General features: G+C 34.3%; 2 protein-coding genes across 2 annotated transcripts; one reads left to right on the plus strand and one right to left on the minus strand.

Annotated features, from left to right (window-relative positions):
* Nucleotides 1-2,649: 2,649 nt before the first annotated feature.
* LOC145564065 (putative RING-H2 finger protein ATL21C) lies at nucleotides 2,650-4,083 on the plus strand. The gene is made up of 3 exons (XM_081624417.1): nucleotides 2,650-3,198; nucleotides 3,302-3,703; nucleotides 3,852-4,083. The coding sequence occupies exons 1-3, from the start codon at nucleotides 2,769-2,771 to the stop codon at nucleotides 3,902-3,904; spliced, it is 885 nt and encodes a 294-aa protein (XP_081480543.1). The 5' UTR covers nucleotides 2,650-2,768; the 3' UTR covers nucleotides 3,905-4,083.
* A 1,343-nt stretch (nucleotides 4,084-5,426) lies between these two features.
* Nucleotides 5,427-10,895, minus strand: LOC145564066 (hydroxyproline O-galactosyltransferase GALT6-like). Its single transcript, XM_081624418.1, has 7 exons — nucleotides 10,160-10,895; nucleotides 7,248-7,480; nucleotides 6,804-7,094; nucleotides 6,592-6,720; nucleotides 6,329-6,502; nucleotides 5,869-5,976; nucleotides 5,427-5,774 (listed from the first exon to the last, which is right to left on the minus strand). The coding sequence occupies exons 1-7, from the start codon at nucleotides 10,893-10,895 to the stop codon at nucleotides 5,568-5,570; spliced, it is 1,878 nt and encodes a 625-aa protein (XP_081480544.1). The 3' UTR covers nucleotides 5,427-5,567.
* Nucleotides 10,896-17,283: the final 6,388 nt, after the last annotated feature.

The following is a 17,283-nucleotide window of genomic DNA, read 5'->3' on the forward strand; positions in this document are numbered from 1 at the left end:
TTCTTGGTATTTGGTTCCTGGTATTTGGTATATTATTTTGATTCTTCTGTGTAAAGATAGAGTTACTACGGAGTATATCATACTTGAACATTTTTATTCACTCTCCGTTTGTTATTGCTCACTTTCAACATTAATTGGAACTTATATTGTACTTCACAAAAGCCAATCCATATGAATTGGTTTACACTTATTTTACTTTTTAAAAATTCCTATCTTTCCAAATTCAATCACACTTATTATTACAAAAAATTTAAAAACCAAAATAACCACTTTATTACATTTCCTCAATAAACCACATTCCTTTTTTTCGACTTACATAACCCGGTGTTAGCAATTTGTATTTACAATTCCTATCAAAAATTTCATTTCAAATTCATAACTTTCAAGAAAAACCAAAACGAAAACCTCCCACATTGCCACAACTCTAACCACGAAAACCCCCCATATTGCCACACCTCCACGCAAGAAATACACGTCATACTTCAAACTAGTGTCGCGCACGAAGTGCGCGCGAACCACCCTAGTATTGGGTAAGTATGATGACAATGTTCTTAATAATGATTTCATTTCCAAAGAAACATGTTATTCGACTTGAATTTTTAATTCACTCAATGCTACATCGAAATTGTTAGGGTTGATGAGTGCACAGCAGAATTAAATTAAAGATGTAGAGATTGATACCGTAACTAGGAGATAGATAAAGGCAAGATAAGTAGTAGAAATGGACAACATTATTTAACGTGGGAAAATTTATTAAAAAAAAAAAATCACGAAAGACGAGCACTAATCCACTATATGAAAATATGAGAGTCCAAGAATCCTTGAAAGAGTGAATATTACAAGAAAACTCTAACTATTGGAACTGTCAAAGGAGTAGTACAAATTAAAGATTAGGGAGATTATGTGTAGGTAGAAACTCCGGTCATGATATCTTAGAGAGCGTACAATTGTAGGTAAATTCTCTCTAAACATAAATAATGTATGAAGCTAAGGGACACTCATAGAGTGTATGAGGGTATTGGAGTATTGGATGATATGTAGGTGGATACTTCCTCCCAAATGATGACCGACACCTTATATTTATAGGTGATGTATGGATATGGAAGAATTGTGTAGAAAATTCTACACACATGTTCTTTAAATATTCCACACAAGTCTAGAGTCTTCATAACCATCACCCTTTCTAGATTCTTCCACAATTCTCCATCAAAATCTAAGTAGAGTTTTTTAGAATACTTGAGATAAAATAAGTTAGGCTATGGAATTTGGGCCATACTAACAGAAACATAGAGTGAATTCATAAAATCATCAATAAAATGATTAATAGTTGTAATGAAATTACTATAAGAGCACAAACTTGAGATTTTATTTAATTATATTTAAATTCATTATCATACATCATCTAATTCATCTTCTGTTGTATGTTACGAAACAGGATTTCCCTACATCACAAGGAATCAATAATCAACATTAAGGTATGATAATCAATTAATAATCATCATTCATCAATAACTATATATTAAAGGACACACCAGCAATGACACGTGTCATCTTCTGGTGTGTCCTTAGTTTTTTTGTTTTTTTTAATTTTTTATTTTAAAAAAAAGTTCTGTCTAAGAAACAAATTAAGTCTTTCTATACATAAGTAATAATTACATACAAAGTATAACAGAATATTTGATACAACTTAGTGTGATTATTTCTTGCCATTTTTGTTGTTTTTCAGCATTCAATTGATATGAATATAACATACGAAAGTAAAAATAATTAATAATGTTAATTTTAAAAACAATTTTGAAAATTACAGTGCATGATACGGAATTTAATCCCTAGTAGTTGTCTAATACATATGGAACTATGGAAGTAATCTAGTAGTTGTCTATTAAGTCTAAGGATCTAAAGAAAATTTAATTTTTAGAATTGGAATTTCTTTTTGAATATTTAGATTAACCGAAAGCAGTAGAATATGTTACTGGCAGAAAAGAACTTTCCAAAAATTGTATACATATGGAACTATGGAAGTAACTACATTGTGCCGAAAATCCAAATCCCCAAAGTAAAGCAATACAAATGGACCATGGCCGTGGACCAAGAGCGCAGCTATTGCCACTAGAATGCATTTTACATAAATACCCCTTAACTTTGCTATTCCATACCGGGTTGATTTATACGAGATTTCGATCTGATACGCCATTTTTTGTTTTGGTGTTTAGAGAGCCACAAGGACGAGTGATGAAAATCGATCCCAAAATCTCTTGAAGTCGGAAGGGGATTTGTAACCACTTGAGCTATCCCTCATTCACATATGTCATCTTTCTTCGCCTACCAGTACTCCATCTTTAATTCTTGGGATCGAAGTGTGATTTGATCATGCCTTTCACAAATCTTCTCCGGATTGTGGCATCTCATGACTCAAAACAGTCATTTGTTATAACCTTAAAAGTACTTGCTTAAAAATATACCAAGTACTAAACAAAAAAAAAATTACACAATAGGATAATGGTGACTTGTGAAACACTAAAAGCAATAAATTCCTCATTTTAGTCGGCTAGTAAAGAGGTAGAAAAAGGCAGTTAGAAGCATGGAAACAGAGAGAAAGACGGCATCTACCACATACTAGTACTATCAAAGGTGAATCCAATTCCTTCCCATTAAAAAAAACCCTCTACATTGGTCTTTCCTTCACTTGCCTCACACTTTCCCATACAAAAACCACCCTCACACTAATCAACCAACACTTCCGATTCACACCTTCATTTCTCTCAACCATGAACCTATATCACCTCCCTCTATTCCTCCTCTTCCTCGTCCCCCTCGTCCACTCCCAAGTATGTCAACGCTTCTGCGGTGACATCCCCCTACGTTATCCCTTCGGGGGTGGTCCGGGGTGTGGTGACCCTCGGTTCACTAAGCATGTTACATGCAACCAAAGGCAACTTTCCTTCATCACCCACACTGGCTCCTACCCTGTCACCAACATCGATTATAACAAACAGGTGCTCTATGTCTCTGACCCTACTATGTCTACCTGTTTCTGTACTCAACCTAGCAAAGGGTTCAGCCTTGATTGGGATGCCCCATTCTCTTTCGATGACAGCAGTGTCTTCGCGCTGCTGGACTGCTCGCTGGATTCATCCCCTATATATAAAGATGCTATCAATGGAAACACTTCGAATGTCCCTCAGTGTGATAATGCAGGTACAATCGTATATCAGTTCAAGTGTTCTAGTTGTCCATTATAATACTTGTACAAAAAAGGTTATCTTAAACATATATCATCTCAATTTATCACTGCAAATAGGTACCCCTCTCTGCAGCTCGCTCTACTCCTGCCAGCCTATCAGTCAGCTGAACGTCCCGATCAACACATGCTGCGTGTACGCACCTGTGGATCTGGGGCCTGCCTTCGAGATGAACCTACAGAAGGCACAGTGTAAGGCATACACTGCGATTTACAGCTTCGAAGATCAGGAAGCGAATCCAGAAGTATGGAAGTACGGGGTAGCATTGAAGTACAAGTTCAACGTGAAGAACGACTACCCGGTTTATTGTAGCAACTGTGAGAAGAGTAACGGGGCTTGTGCATACACCGGAATTTACAACACTTTTGTGTGTAATTGTCCAAGTGGAGTGAACACTTCTACTGATTGTTACTTTCAAAATTCTTGGAATTCTGGGCTAAGGAATGCTCCTTGGATCAAAGGTAATCATTTTTCATAAAGATTTCTCTTGATGCAAGTAAAGCACATGCTTCCTATTCTTTTTTAGTTCTTTTTGTCTAATTATATAGTTTATGTTATAATATTTAGGATTTGACTTTTTCTAAATCGTCATCTTGGCTGTTTTTACAGGAACCTTAATCTTCTATTCTATTGTGCTACTCCTGCTATCGATTTCGCTGTAAAATACAAGAACACAGCAAGATGACAGACAAAAGAACCAGATCAAACACCAGTGTTCTCTTCCCCTTCTTTTTGTACTCTTTAACTTCTTTAGATTTGGCAATGTTTTTGTTTGTTTTTGTTTTATTAAGACAGGTAATTGTAATATATGAAATGCAAATAAATATAAGGTTTACTCCAATTTGTTGTTCTCTGTGTATATATGTCACCAACTGTTGACTCCTCTATGTTCATTCATTAATTATCTATCATTCAATATTGGGATTTTAATCTACTGACACCAGATGGGATGCAGAACACGTCTCATTTATGATTTGATGGACGGACTGACAATGTGCTAGATAGCATATTACGTTATAGTCGTTATTTAAACACACATTGGGGTAAAAAAAAAAAAAAAAATGAGCCCCTCCGAAGCCTTGACACGAACCTGCCAGGATCTGATCTGAATCCCACAGACCTTGCTAAATGTTAATCGATATTCGATATGGACTCGGCTAAACACTGATATAAAACCAGCCTGAGTAGCTAAAAAAAATAAAAACAGATTAGGACTCGACTAAACCATTCCGTTTGACAAGTCCATAAGCAACAGGCGTCAAAAGGTGCCAGCGCTATTAATCAGACAGATTGAACATGAAAAAAACAAAAAAAAAAAAAAGTTAAGAAAAGAGAGAATTATTAGAGATAATGATCACAATAATCAGCTTACAATACATGGAGAAAAACACAGTTGGAAAGTACAAGTTTGGAGGTTTAGTGGATTTTCTAGAAAAATATTTCATCAAGAATATGATTCCTTCTTTAAAGCCACTAGATTAGAAAGAATCACTTTTCTCACACAAGAATCTTTGCTTTTTATCTCCCACTTCAATGGATCGGAGCTCCTAGACAGAGGTTAAAGAAAGCTTTTCCTAAATTAATGATTCAGAAACAGCAGAATGATGAATAACATAAGAGTTCTATTCTATTGACTATATATAAAATGTTCTATCATGCACAGCTTTATGAGGGTGTAGGGCATAACTACCCCAAAAACATGCAGAATTCGAGGAAGAAAAAGCCAAGTCTAGGGTATCATCTCATAGTCTGAGTTTAATCTTATGCTGTTGCAATAAAATATTCATTGCTAAAACTTCTGATTGAATGCACATGAAGTACCAGCTATAAAAACAGGATAAATTGGAGAATATTCGTACCTTGAACTGGCAAGATGAGAGCTTCAGTCTTCAATTCACACCGTCAAATATGCTTAAAATGTACGTGTGCCTTCGTTCTTTACCTATATCATCAGCAAATATTTTGATAGCAAAGCTGTATACTCTTACTGTAGGCAAAAAACTGAACTTGTGAATGTGTAAACTTATTTTATATCCATTCACCATGATGAATTTGTATGAAGAAAATCATGTATAATTTCTCAAATTTAGAGTAATTTATATGAAGTTCCCAATAAAAAAGAAAATTCCTTGTATACATTGTAGGCTCAGTGCTACGCGCCAGGCCACCTTTCATCATGGCCACCTTTCATCATGTTCATGATGATTACACAAGTATAAGCTATCTACAAGTCAAAACCTCTCTGTGTCACTTTTCCTAATAGCTAAATCCTCCGAATCATAAGAGAGGATAAATATTGTCAAACTGGTCTAGCTAGTATAAATGTTACAGGTTGCAGCATATGGGTTTTCCTTCACTTTGTAGTCTTTCCCACAAACAGATCAGTTGTTTAGGAGATTGGTAGTGTGCAGTATAATAATCATCGAAGCAGCCGGACTGGTGGAAATGCGAGTTGTGCAGATACTCCACAGTTCTCGAACTGTTGAACTTCTCTACCCACATCCCCATGCTCACATCTTCCATCTTGAACAACTACAATGCAACATGCAAAATTACTGATTTTATTCAAAAAAATTGTCTAATATTGGTTAGAGACTTAGAGACATGGATAGGATATTTGACATACTCTCAATCTGTCCTTTCGATACTCTGTCACAATAAAACGGGCAATGTCTGAAGACACAATATATCCAGGTCCATCAGCGTATGGTGGATAAATTTCGCCAGGCCATTCCTGAAACATTATACAAGAAAGAAGTTTCAGAAACACAGCAGTGAAAAAACTGGTCTATGCAACTTCCAGCTCTCAATAAAAAGTAACCAACTATACAACCCTAAAATAATAAGAAGCTACATCAAATGTAGAGGTGGCCAGTAGGCTGGTCAAAGTGGGAACCAAGGGCAGACTAGATAAGCAAGGCCCTGAACTTGGCTAAGTCGGGTGGGCTCGGGTTAATCCGGATGACTGGCCACTTTTAGTAAACATGATTGACTAATTTTTTGAAATGAACGAGCAGCCATTATGCAAAACATATGAAAATACCAAATAGCAGTCATGATTCATGACCTCTGATAGTTCCTTTTACCTCATATGTAACTGCCCATTTACCAGTCCGTAGTGGGGTGTGATAGTAATTAATTTTTCCAACATAAAGGCTCTTCCCACTGTTAACTCGTCGTGCTTCCTCAATCACAGCGTCTACCCTTACAAAGGTATCGTCATCGCATTTCATGATATATTTTGTTGACAAGAAATTTACCTGCAAAGAAAATAAAAAAGTAAGTAAATTGTCAATATGTTTTGGCAACTTTCAATCAAATGATTAACAAACAATATACATGTTCTTACCCCGTATTCACAAATAGCTAAAGTCTTCAAAACAACAAGATCATAATTGTCTAGGTATGGAACAATAATGATGTCGCCAAAAAACTCAGCTTCTTTCCTCAACTCCACATTTATAGTATCTCTTTCATGCTGCCAATAGTTTGATGTCAAGGATCACTCTCTTGGAATGTAAGGATCAAACGTAAAGCATGGTTATCAATATTGCCTCTTACCAGTGCTACGAAGAACCGGGCTACAACAATTGAAGATTTAACCAAGTAATGTTGCATCCAGGATTTACGGACTGCCATACGTTCAGCAAAATGATCTCCAGCTGAAATTACACCAATAAAAAGATCAACGGGTTCATAAGGAAGTGGTTGAGCCTTCCACACAGACGACATCTCAAGGTGCCTCTCAGGAGCGACACTAGGATGTGAAGTGGGCAACGAAGCAGCAAATGCAGAATGTACATCAACATCTCCATACACACGAAGTATCATGGCATCTTCTAAGTCAAAACCCTGTAAATGCAAGCGCAATTCAGTAATTGTGTATAATGCACTGGAAAGAAAATGGGGAAATTGAAAATTGTGAAAAGAAAAAAAATGTTCATTCTGCAAAGAAAGGTAATTATATAATTTTGTCAGTGGAAGCAATTTTAACATAATGCTTACATTACGATAAGCAAACGAGGTGAGATGCCTCCCATTAACACTAATATGATAACCTTCCCAGCCAGCAGTGATGGTAAGAATAAAGAACTTCTCTTCTAAGAAAGGAAAAGGCCAGTCCAAATCGATCTTTTTCCTCCGCCCCATCAACCTGTCCAACCACAAACTAGCCTTTGACTCTTCGAAATCATTAGCATCATCACGAATCCATTTCTCACATTTTACATGTCCATCAACTGCAAAAAAATATCCAGCAATCAACTGAGTCAAGAACAAACACGCAGAATTAAGGATATTAGGACTCTACTAAGTACTAAGTGCTAAGGACTGATAACAAATAATTAATTAATGGACTAACTTCATATATGAAGGACAAACAATTACCACCTAAACTCTAACACAAATCATCAATGTGAAATCTGATTTATCTTAGCTTTATGGATGCATGTAAGAAGAGTCCATTTTCAATAGGAGTTCAATTATGCAGTCAAGCAAAACACAAGACCCAACTTCTGTGTTTGTGCTAGCATCACAAAAACTAGGTAATAACATGTACTTGTTTCAGGCTGTAAGTTTATTGAAAAATAATCTAAAATCTCCAGTTCAGCTCTTCTGATTTGTTTAATTTTAAGTACTGCGATATATTTTAGCAGATAATTAGAGGTTTCATAAGTCACTTGAAACAATATGAAATTTGAGCCTATCACAGTAGTCATTTCTACTCTTGCCAGCTAAAGCACAATAATTACATCAATACAATTAGTCAGTTAGTATCTTTTAACCCAAAAAAATAATAATTATAATTAAGTATCTCATTCATGCAGAAACAAACTCTACAATTGAAGTTCTATGACTTCTATCATTTAGATGGAAGTCATGGAAACTAACAGGACAACTCTGCTATAACAGCTTGTTAATGGAATCATTCATTTAAAAGCTTAAGCTTAGTTGTTAAGTTCTGATCAATGGTTTATCCTTCTGAAATACTAATACTACTCTGTTATTCTTAGCCTTTCTTCCAAATCAATAATTGTTGAAGAATAGACCTCCCAAGTATTACCATATGTAAGTGTTTCACATTGGTTAAAGAAGAGAGAGTTAATAACTTTATAAGGTTAAGTAGCTACTCCTTCTATTGCCACATGTTTTTGGGATGGAATCTCCTTGGACTTGTGAAGTGGACTCTCTCTCTTGGTTTGCGGGTGTGGCCCAGACTCGTATTTAACATGGTATCAGAGCCTAATAACTTTATAAAGCTAAGTAGCTACTCCTCCTATTGCCATATGGTTTTGAGATAGAACCTCCTTGGACTTGTGAATTGGACTCTCTCTCATGGTTTGTGGATGCGTCCCAGACCCGTATTTAACAATAATCAAGACTTTTAGTTCATTTCTTTCAACAGCTTCTTGTTAATGCCTTGTAGTTTTACCCCTTGGCACCTTTCTTTCAACAATAACAAGTTATATAATCCATGACACGGGGTGACAATGTTAACAGTGTGCCAAAAAAATAAAACAATGTTTCTTTCAGAACAGAACAAAACAACATAGCGCAATCATAATCAAACCCTTAACTTTTGAATATCTATGCTACATTCCTAGCAGGCTAGCAGCAAGTTATAGATACTATTACTAAGCTAACTAACAGAATTATATAAATTAATTACTCAATTACGTACTAATATTCTTTAATTGTTGGACCCGTAATAAATAAAGAAAAGGCACCACAACATTCTCACACCTCAACTATTTATTTTGAGTATGGTACAATGTCTATGTATATTGTTAAGAATAGCATTTCCTAAATTCCACGGGTCTCGTAATATTTAATTTTAAATAACACTGGTGTCACCAATTTTCAAAAATCTCGGCAATTACCCTATCATCTCTAAACTCACAAATCTCATACTAAATACTACTAAACTATTTTGAAAAAAAATATTGTCGACATTAGTATATAGCTCAAGATTTTTTTTTTTTTTTTTTTAATTCACCTAAAACTACATGCCGAGTGTCCTAGTGTAACACTTAAGACAAAGAGTATATACTTGTAGTTGTAACAAACAAAACGTCAATATCAATCTATAACTTTAGATTACAATAGTGAGGAGGTATCAATTTAGATATCTGGATCGGGTTCGTTGCGCTCAGGTCAGGTCTAATTTCACACTTAAATTATGTTAAATTATTATGTTCATATCGGTCAAAGTTTAAATTTGGTTTTTTTTTTTTTGGCCGTTTTAAATACTTACCCTATTTCCTTATTTGAAAATCTTTTACAATATTTAATTTATTTCTCTCAAATAGTAAACCCAACAAAAATTATATTTTATTAATTTCATATTCTCTCCTCTAATTCTCTCTATTTTTTTACAATTTTTCATTCTTCCACTTATCTCACTCCCACTAGCTCCATATTCTGTTATCTTTTCCAAAAACTTCTCCTAAAATTCCGCACATAAAAAAGTAAAGTAATTACGAACTATTCCCTCCATTTTTTTTTTATATGCATCACTTTGATTTTTGCACTATTCACATACCATGATTGATTTGATTTTTTCACCTTTATAAAATAAATGAATGTTATTATATAATATATTATTAAATTCTTCATAATGTCTAGTTTCATAATATAATTTTATTACATTTTTTACTAATTAACAATTAAAGATATTAATAGTCAAAATTACGTCTCTGCAAATGTACTGGTCAAACTGACGCAAATAAAATAGAGGGAGTATTTAAAAACGAAAAGAGTAAAAAGTAAGTAGCCCTCTCCATTTTTCCCATTCATCCTACTCCATATTATTTTATTTTTTGTTCATAAAAAATAATTCCAAATAAATATCAAGTACATGAAAAATAAATAAATATCGAGAGAATAACATACAAGAAACATTAAATGAACAACAATACCAGTTTCTTCATTAAAAGGCGAACGCCACCCTTCGCAACGGACGGCATTACCCCACTGACCTCTATAACAATGATTCATCTCAATAACCGGTTTATCACTCCAATCCCCTTTAATCCTCGGATTAAAATGCAGAAACCTCGCCGCCTCCTCCCCTCGAACCACTCTCTCTTTCCTCAACTCCACCATAAACTGCGACACCATCACATCCTTCCCCAACGATATTTTCGGCTCCTTCTCTTTGTGGGCCTTCTTCGGCTGGCCCACCACCGTCACATGTGACCCAATTGTCAGCCCACAAGGCAGCCCCACCATCCCATCAAACTCTGACTCTAAAACTGACACTTTCTCCGGACACTTAAACGCCGCCGTTTCATTCCCTGGACTCACTGCCGCATGGGCCTCCTCCTTGGGCTTTTCCTTCAATTGCGCCCATAATTCTGACCCCATAACCCATGCTTGCATCGCAGTTTTGTAAATAGAGCTGTTATCGCAATCCCGAGCTCTGAAATCCAACCGGGAGAGGATTTGAGTCGGTTTATCGGATCGGGTTGAATCGTCTACGAAACGGGTCGGAAAATCGTGTTGATTACCCAAGAAACGGAAAAGAACTGGGAATTGAGTCGTCATTAAGAAAAAATAGACAAAAACTAAAACCATTAAAAGATGAAGTGACCTGAGTCGACTCACTATTACCACCGAGTCAACCTTGTAGTTGTTGTGACTCGGTCTCTTCATCATCATCTCTCTTTCTCTCTCTAAAAAAATCAAGAAATGAGAGAAGAGAGAGAAAGTAGAGAAAGAATTTTGGGTGGAATTTTTTAAAATTTAATTTTTCTTAATTTTAGGATGTTTCATGCAGTCTTATATATTTGGTGGCAGTTTTAAGAGCAAATATAGTAGTGAGACCAGTTAAGATTTTTTTTTTTTTTTTTTTTTGTTATTATTATTTTTTAATATGTTGGAGTTACTACTTACTAGGATCTCTTTAATTGAATCAAAAAAGATTCAACAATAAACAATGCATTATATTGGAGCTTTTATTTTATGGCTTTGGTCAAAAATAATTAGACACGTTTGCATATTTGGAAGATATGGTTTCATAATTTGAGTGATATTTTTTTGGTATTTAAAGAGCTACAAGGACGGAGTGAAAATCGATCCCATGATCTCATCAACTGGAAGGAAAACTCTAACCACTTAATCTATCCCTTACTCTCAATTTAACTGATATTTTACATGTGAATAACTTTTTATTTATAAGGGATTTATGTTGATTTGGTGAAATTATTGGTGTAAGTGAGTGTTAATTGGAAATTGAGTATGGTTTAACATGTGATTAAAAAACATTGACTTTGTGCTTATGTGTGTTAGAAAGAATGAATAATTGAATGTGCTCAACGTACATTAATTTTAATATAGTAAAATTAATTAGAACAAGAGTAATTATAGTATGTAGTTTGATAAATAATCAATAATTATTGTTATTTACTCTAAATTTATATGGAATAATATTTATTTGCAAATTTAAAATAGTAAATAATTTCAGCAATATGCATTCTACTTGAGATTAGATTAATTTGAATTGTAACAAAATTGAATCAAGATTTGAGTCGAGCAAGTCTAGGCAGACTAGGCTCATAATATTTCAATTCCAAACCAAAAGTACATCCTATTGTATAATATTTATGTTCTCAAATGTACAAAGCATCAACGAAATTTCAAATGTTTTCTTAACTATAACCATAATGTATATGCTACAATTACTCCGTAATAAACTTGAATAATATACTCGTAGTACTTTGTAATTGTAATTGTACTACCATTGACAAATTATTAAAGTTACCTAATGTAATGGGGTAAAAGTTATGGAGTATAATTGATTGTTCTTATTACAAAAAAAACAAAAAAAAAAACAAAAAAGGTTATAATTGAATTGATTGCTAATATGAAAGGAAACTATTTAATTAACTGGTCAAACAACATTAAATGTATAGAGTAACATAATAATTTTTTAACACCCTCCGTCACCAAAAGTTCAACCCTTATGAGCAATTTTCTCGGGTATCAATAAAGTTAAATACGTAGTAAAAATATATTGAACAAGTAAAAATACATGGGGTTTGTAAAAAAGTAGAGAGATAAAGTAATAAAAATAAATGGAAAAGTAAAATTTACATGGAGAAGCTAATGTTACACAAATACAGAGTATTGTTATTGGAGGATATTTTAATGCAAATGAGATGATTATTTTGAGTCTAAATTTAACTTTTGAGGATGGAAGGAGTAACTATTTTTTGGTTGCAGAATGGCTACTTCCTCAGCTCCTTTATACATGTCTTCCCATAGTTTTCAATGCTCACACTGACACAAGTATGTATCAATACTTTCAACTATGCATTTGTATAAAAATTTGCTATTTAATAGCTACACTGCCTACACATAGAGAAACTTTACAAAAATTTCACATGAATATGTTTTTTTATTTAGATATATTTCATATTTATCAATGATTCTTTATAGTTAAAGTTTTTGTCTTCTCAAATTGAAGATTTCAAATAAGACAAATGAAATAGGAGGGTGTTAAATTAAATACCGTCATTCAAAATGATCAAAACCGCCAACATTTAGTGTGAATGGACAACCATATCCTTAGTACTTCACTACTATCTTCCCTCTTGCCACCAATCACTAACACCTTGACACCACCACCCTAATTGACGATTAACACCACCACCACCACCACCACACTGACCGGCGACGATCACCGCCGCTGCCACTCGGACCGGCGACCCACCACCTTCCCTACTTTTTTTTATTTTTATTTTTATTTCAGGCAACCACGGTAACCAAAGCCCAAAATCAATTACCGTGTGTGGTAACCAGAGCCCAAAATCGGTTACCGTGCGTGGTAACTGGAGCCCAAAATCAGTTACTATGCATGGTAACTGGTGTTGGGCTCCGGTTACCATAGAAACGGTTAAGATGCACGGTAACCGGAGCCCAAAATCGGTTGCCGTGCGTGGTAACCGGAGCCCAAAACCGGTTACCATGGGATGGTAACCGATTTTGGGCTCCGGTTACCATCCAGGGTAACCGGTTTTGGGCTCCGGTTACCACGATTGCCTGAAATAAAAAAAAAAACACCTTCTCGCCGGCCAGGGAAGGTGGTGGATTGTCATAGAGGGGGGTGTGGTGGGTCGTCGGTCAAATGGGGTTGTGGGTCGACGGTTGGAAGGGGTTGTGGGTTGCCGGGAGGATGAAGGGATGGTGAACTAGTAAGGGTACGATTGTCCATTCACACCAAATGTTAGCGGTGGTGATCATTTTTGTTGGCGGTGTTTAGCAATCCACATGAAACCCGGAGGAAGTATTTGATTATTTGTTGTATATATTAGGGCCTTTAGCGGTATATAAAGAAAATGATATACCAAATCATAAAGGTCGCTAATGGTAGACTTTTATTCTTGAAATATTAAGTACATAATACCATCAATAAAGTTGATTGACCAAACTAAACCGAAGACAACCGATACGATATTCGAGTCGAAAATATAGAAGTCAAGATTTTCGATTTGGTTTAAAACCCTCTAAAATTCGGTTTTGAACAAGACCATTTTCTTATCAAAGATGTGCTTACATTCATACAATTAAAATGATTGATCCTACGCTTCATAATAATAATGGGAATAATACTATTACATCTTCTAAATAATCGACACAATCAAATTTAACACATAAGCCAAATTGCCAAGCAATACATTAGTTAGTATATAAAAATCAAAAAAAAGTTTTATATTAATATACGAATTCAACAATATATTTCTTGATAAGAAAAATTATATCTTAAAAAAATAAAACATGCTACTCCTTTCATTTCATATTATTCTTCTTATTTAAAATCTTTTTATGTGACGAAATGTTGGGAGTAATGGGCATTAGAATGGCTTTATAGGAAAGCGAAAATTTGATTGTTTGACTTGATTTTGGCGTTGTTCAAGTGTTTTAGATAAAAATTAGCGCAAAACTTATTTTAAGCAGGTAGCAGTTGGCTTAGTTTAGAATTTATAGTTAGCCAAAGAGGCTAAGACCTTGTTTGGTAAACAGATTTTTGGAAAGTTTTTAACTTATTGAGCACTATTATAGGTTTGACTATTTTTAAAAGTTAATTTGGATGTTTGGTTAATTGCTTACTAGATTAACCCCGTGCGATGCATGGTTTTAAAATAAGAATTGAATTATAGACTTTTAACAACACGTAATGAAAGAAAATAACTTCCTCATTTTTCTTAACTAATTTTTAATTAAATATGAATATGCAATTCCCGAAAGTGCATAATTTTCATTTTTAATTAAGAAATTTCAATTAAATTATATTATTAACAATTGTTAACAACTCATAAATAACTAAATAGCATAATATGTGTAGAAAACCCAAAATTAAAATTTAAAAATTCAAATGGAATATATTTCAAAGCTATATTAAATAGGGTAGCTTAAAAAAGAAAAAAAAAATGACATCATCCTTGCATTTTAGAGAAAAAAATTAAATAAAAAAATGACACGTAAGCAATGATGACATCAGCGGTTGTTATTTTAGTATATATATATAAATTAAAAGTGCTTTTTGGACTCCAAAAGATCTTTAAGAGGTTTTTAAAATTAGCTTATTGAATAATTAGCTTTTTGGGTATTAAATACACTGAAATAGTTAGTAATAAATCGCTATTTACCAAACACTTTTACACAATCAGTTATTTACAACCAGCTAGTTAAATAAGCTAATATAACCAACCAAACAAATCAATTAATACAATTAAATATATTAATCAGTTAATCGCTAATTACCAAACAAAATCTAAGTAAAATATAAAAGGTGTGACGCAAAAGTGAATTTTCCACGTAATCATACAGGTAATGGGATGACGAAGACATGGGACCCATTATCGAAACGTGTCAGAACAAGAGAAGAGTCGGAAGAAGATGAGCATTGAAGTGTCAGAAATGCATGTCATTGTATAATAGCAACCTTTGAGTTAAGAGTTGATGCCCACATAACGTTTGCCTTTTACTTTTCAGTTTGGACTTCAACTTCTTGACTGCGATACTAAACTTGCCACGCTGCTCCAACTATTCCGCCGGACTCCCTCCGCCCGCCAACACTTTCGGGAATTTCACTAAATAAGTTGACTGCTTTTCCCGCGCTAAATTGCTAACTTGTTCTCTATTTAACATTTTTTTATTTATTTAAAGAAGTCTTAAACAACACTAAATTTCATTAATTAAAGCCATACGACATATGTAATTGACAAATAACGATAATAAAAACGAACTTAACAAAATCAAACAAGAATTAATCAGAAAAGGGCTAAAAATCCAAATACTACCTCCGATTTGTATTATATGCAACTTTGGTGTATTATTTGTGAGACATAAAAAATTCTAAAGTTGCATATAATACGAACCGGAGGTAGTACATAAATTTAACAATTCGGCACATTCTCGATTCGTTGTCTCATACAACTTTTTGAGTGGATCCGTCGTCGCTTCGCAATTTTTTGAGAAAGTAAATTCTTGTACTGATTCCGTAACCCGAATCCGAGCCATAAGCAATCGTAGCTCCGCACAACCGGAGACCAAATTAAGCACAAATAAAACCTTGTCTTTCGAAGGAGTCCGACACTAGTAGAAAAAAGGAGATTGGCACCGGTTCAAAACCCTTCAATGCCACCGGTTTTGAACCGTTGAGCATTTGAGGGATGCCAATAATCGTATGAAAAGCCATCGGTTCGAAACCGGCGAGAATATTTGTTATTGGCACCGGTTAACCAGTGCAAAAATATAATTCACTACTTTTGGCACCGGTTAACCGATGCAAAAAATGCCCAAAAAATTCAAAAAAATTTTTTTTTTTTTTTGTCTTTTTTCACTTAAAAATTAGCAGAAAATAATATTAAAAACATAATACAAGTATACAATAATCACATTTATATATTCATCAAATAAATTATTATTTTACAATTTCAAAAAAAAAAAAAAAAAAAAAAAAAAAAAAAAAAAACAGCAACATCAAATTAAAACACCAAAATCTATATTCCAAAATCAACATCTTGAGTCCTTTTTCTGCATGGAGTGTAAAACCTGCATCAAATTTGGACACCAAAATTAATAAAAACCCACAATAAACTAACATTCCAAACCCAAAAACATTATAGAACAAAAAAAAAATCTAGTAATATAGAACAAAAAAAAGTAGCAACTAATAAACAGTTCGAATTTCTCAAAAAAAAAAAAAAAATCGAAATCCAAAAACATCTACTAGAAAATCTAGTCAAATAGAACAATAAAAACATTATAAACCCAAATACAGAATTAATATTGACATTTGTAAAATAAAAAAAAAAAAAAAAAAGAATTAATCTTGATATTTAATCCTCAAAACTCAAAACAAAGAAAAAAAAACCAAATTAGATCTACAAGACAAGCAGCAATTTCGAAATTACAGATCTAATTTAGAACAACCCACCACAACCACTAGCAACCAAACCGCATAAACCTCCAAGACCAGCCACAATTTCGAACAATATTACATCAATTAAACCCAAAAAAATCAAGGCAGTTTAACATGAATAATTGAACCTAAACGCAAAGCTAAAGAACCCAGAAACACTAACCTCAAATTTCTGATTAACGAGGAAGCTGGCGAGGGCAAAAAGGGCTTGATCAACGAACGACGACCGACCAACGACGAGGAAGGATGATCGACGACGCTTCATCAACGAGGAAGGACGACCGATCGACGACGAGGAAGGACAACCGATCGACGACGAGGAAGGGCGACCGACGACACTTCAATGGAGAGAGAAGGGAGTTCGAGGGAGAAGAAAGGAATGGCGTGGGAGATCGAAGAAAGGGGCTGAGGGTTAGGGTTTGGTTGAGGAGAGAGACAGGAGAGAGAGGAGGAGAATGAAAATGAAAAAACAAAGGGGAAAGAGAATGAATAGGGTCGGGGAAAGGGGATAAAGGCCGTTTTTTTTTTAAAAAGACACCGGTTTAAACCGGTGCCCTTTAAGGAATTTGGCACCGGTTTGGTTTGAACCGGTGCCAATTTCCTTCAACCCAATTC

Source organism: Chenopodium album, chromosome 10 (genome assembly GCF_948465745.1).
Source record: "Chenopodium album chromosome 10, dcCheAlbu1.1, whole genome shotgun sequence".
Taxonomy (NCBI): Eukaryota; Viridiplantae; Streptophyta; class Magnoliopsida; order Caryophyllales; family Amaranthaceae; genus Chenopodium; species Chenopodium album.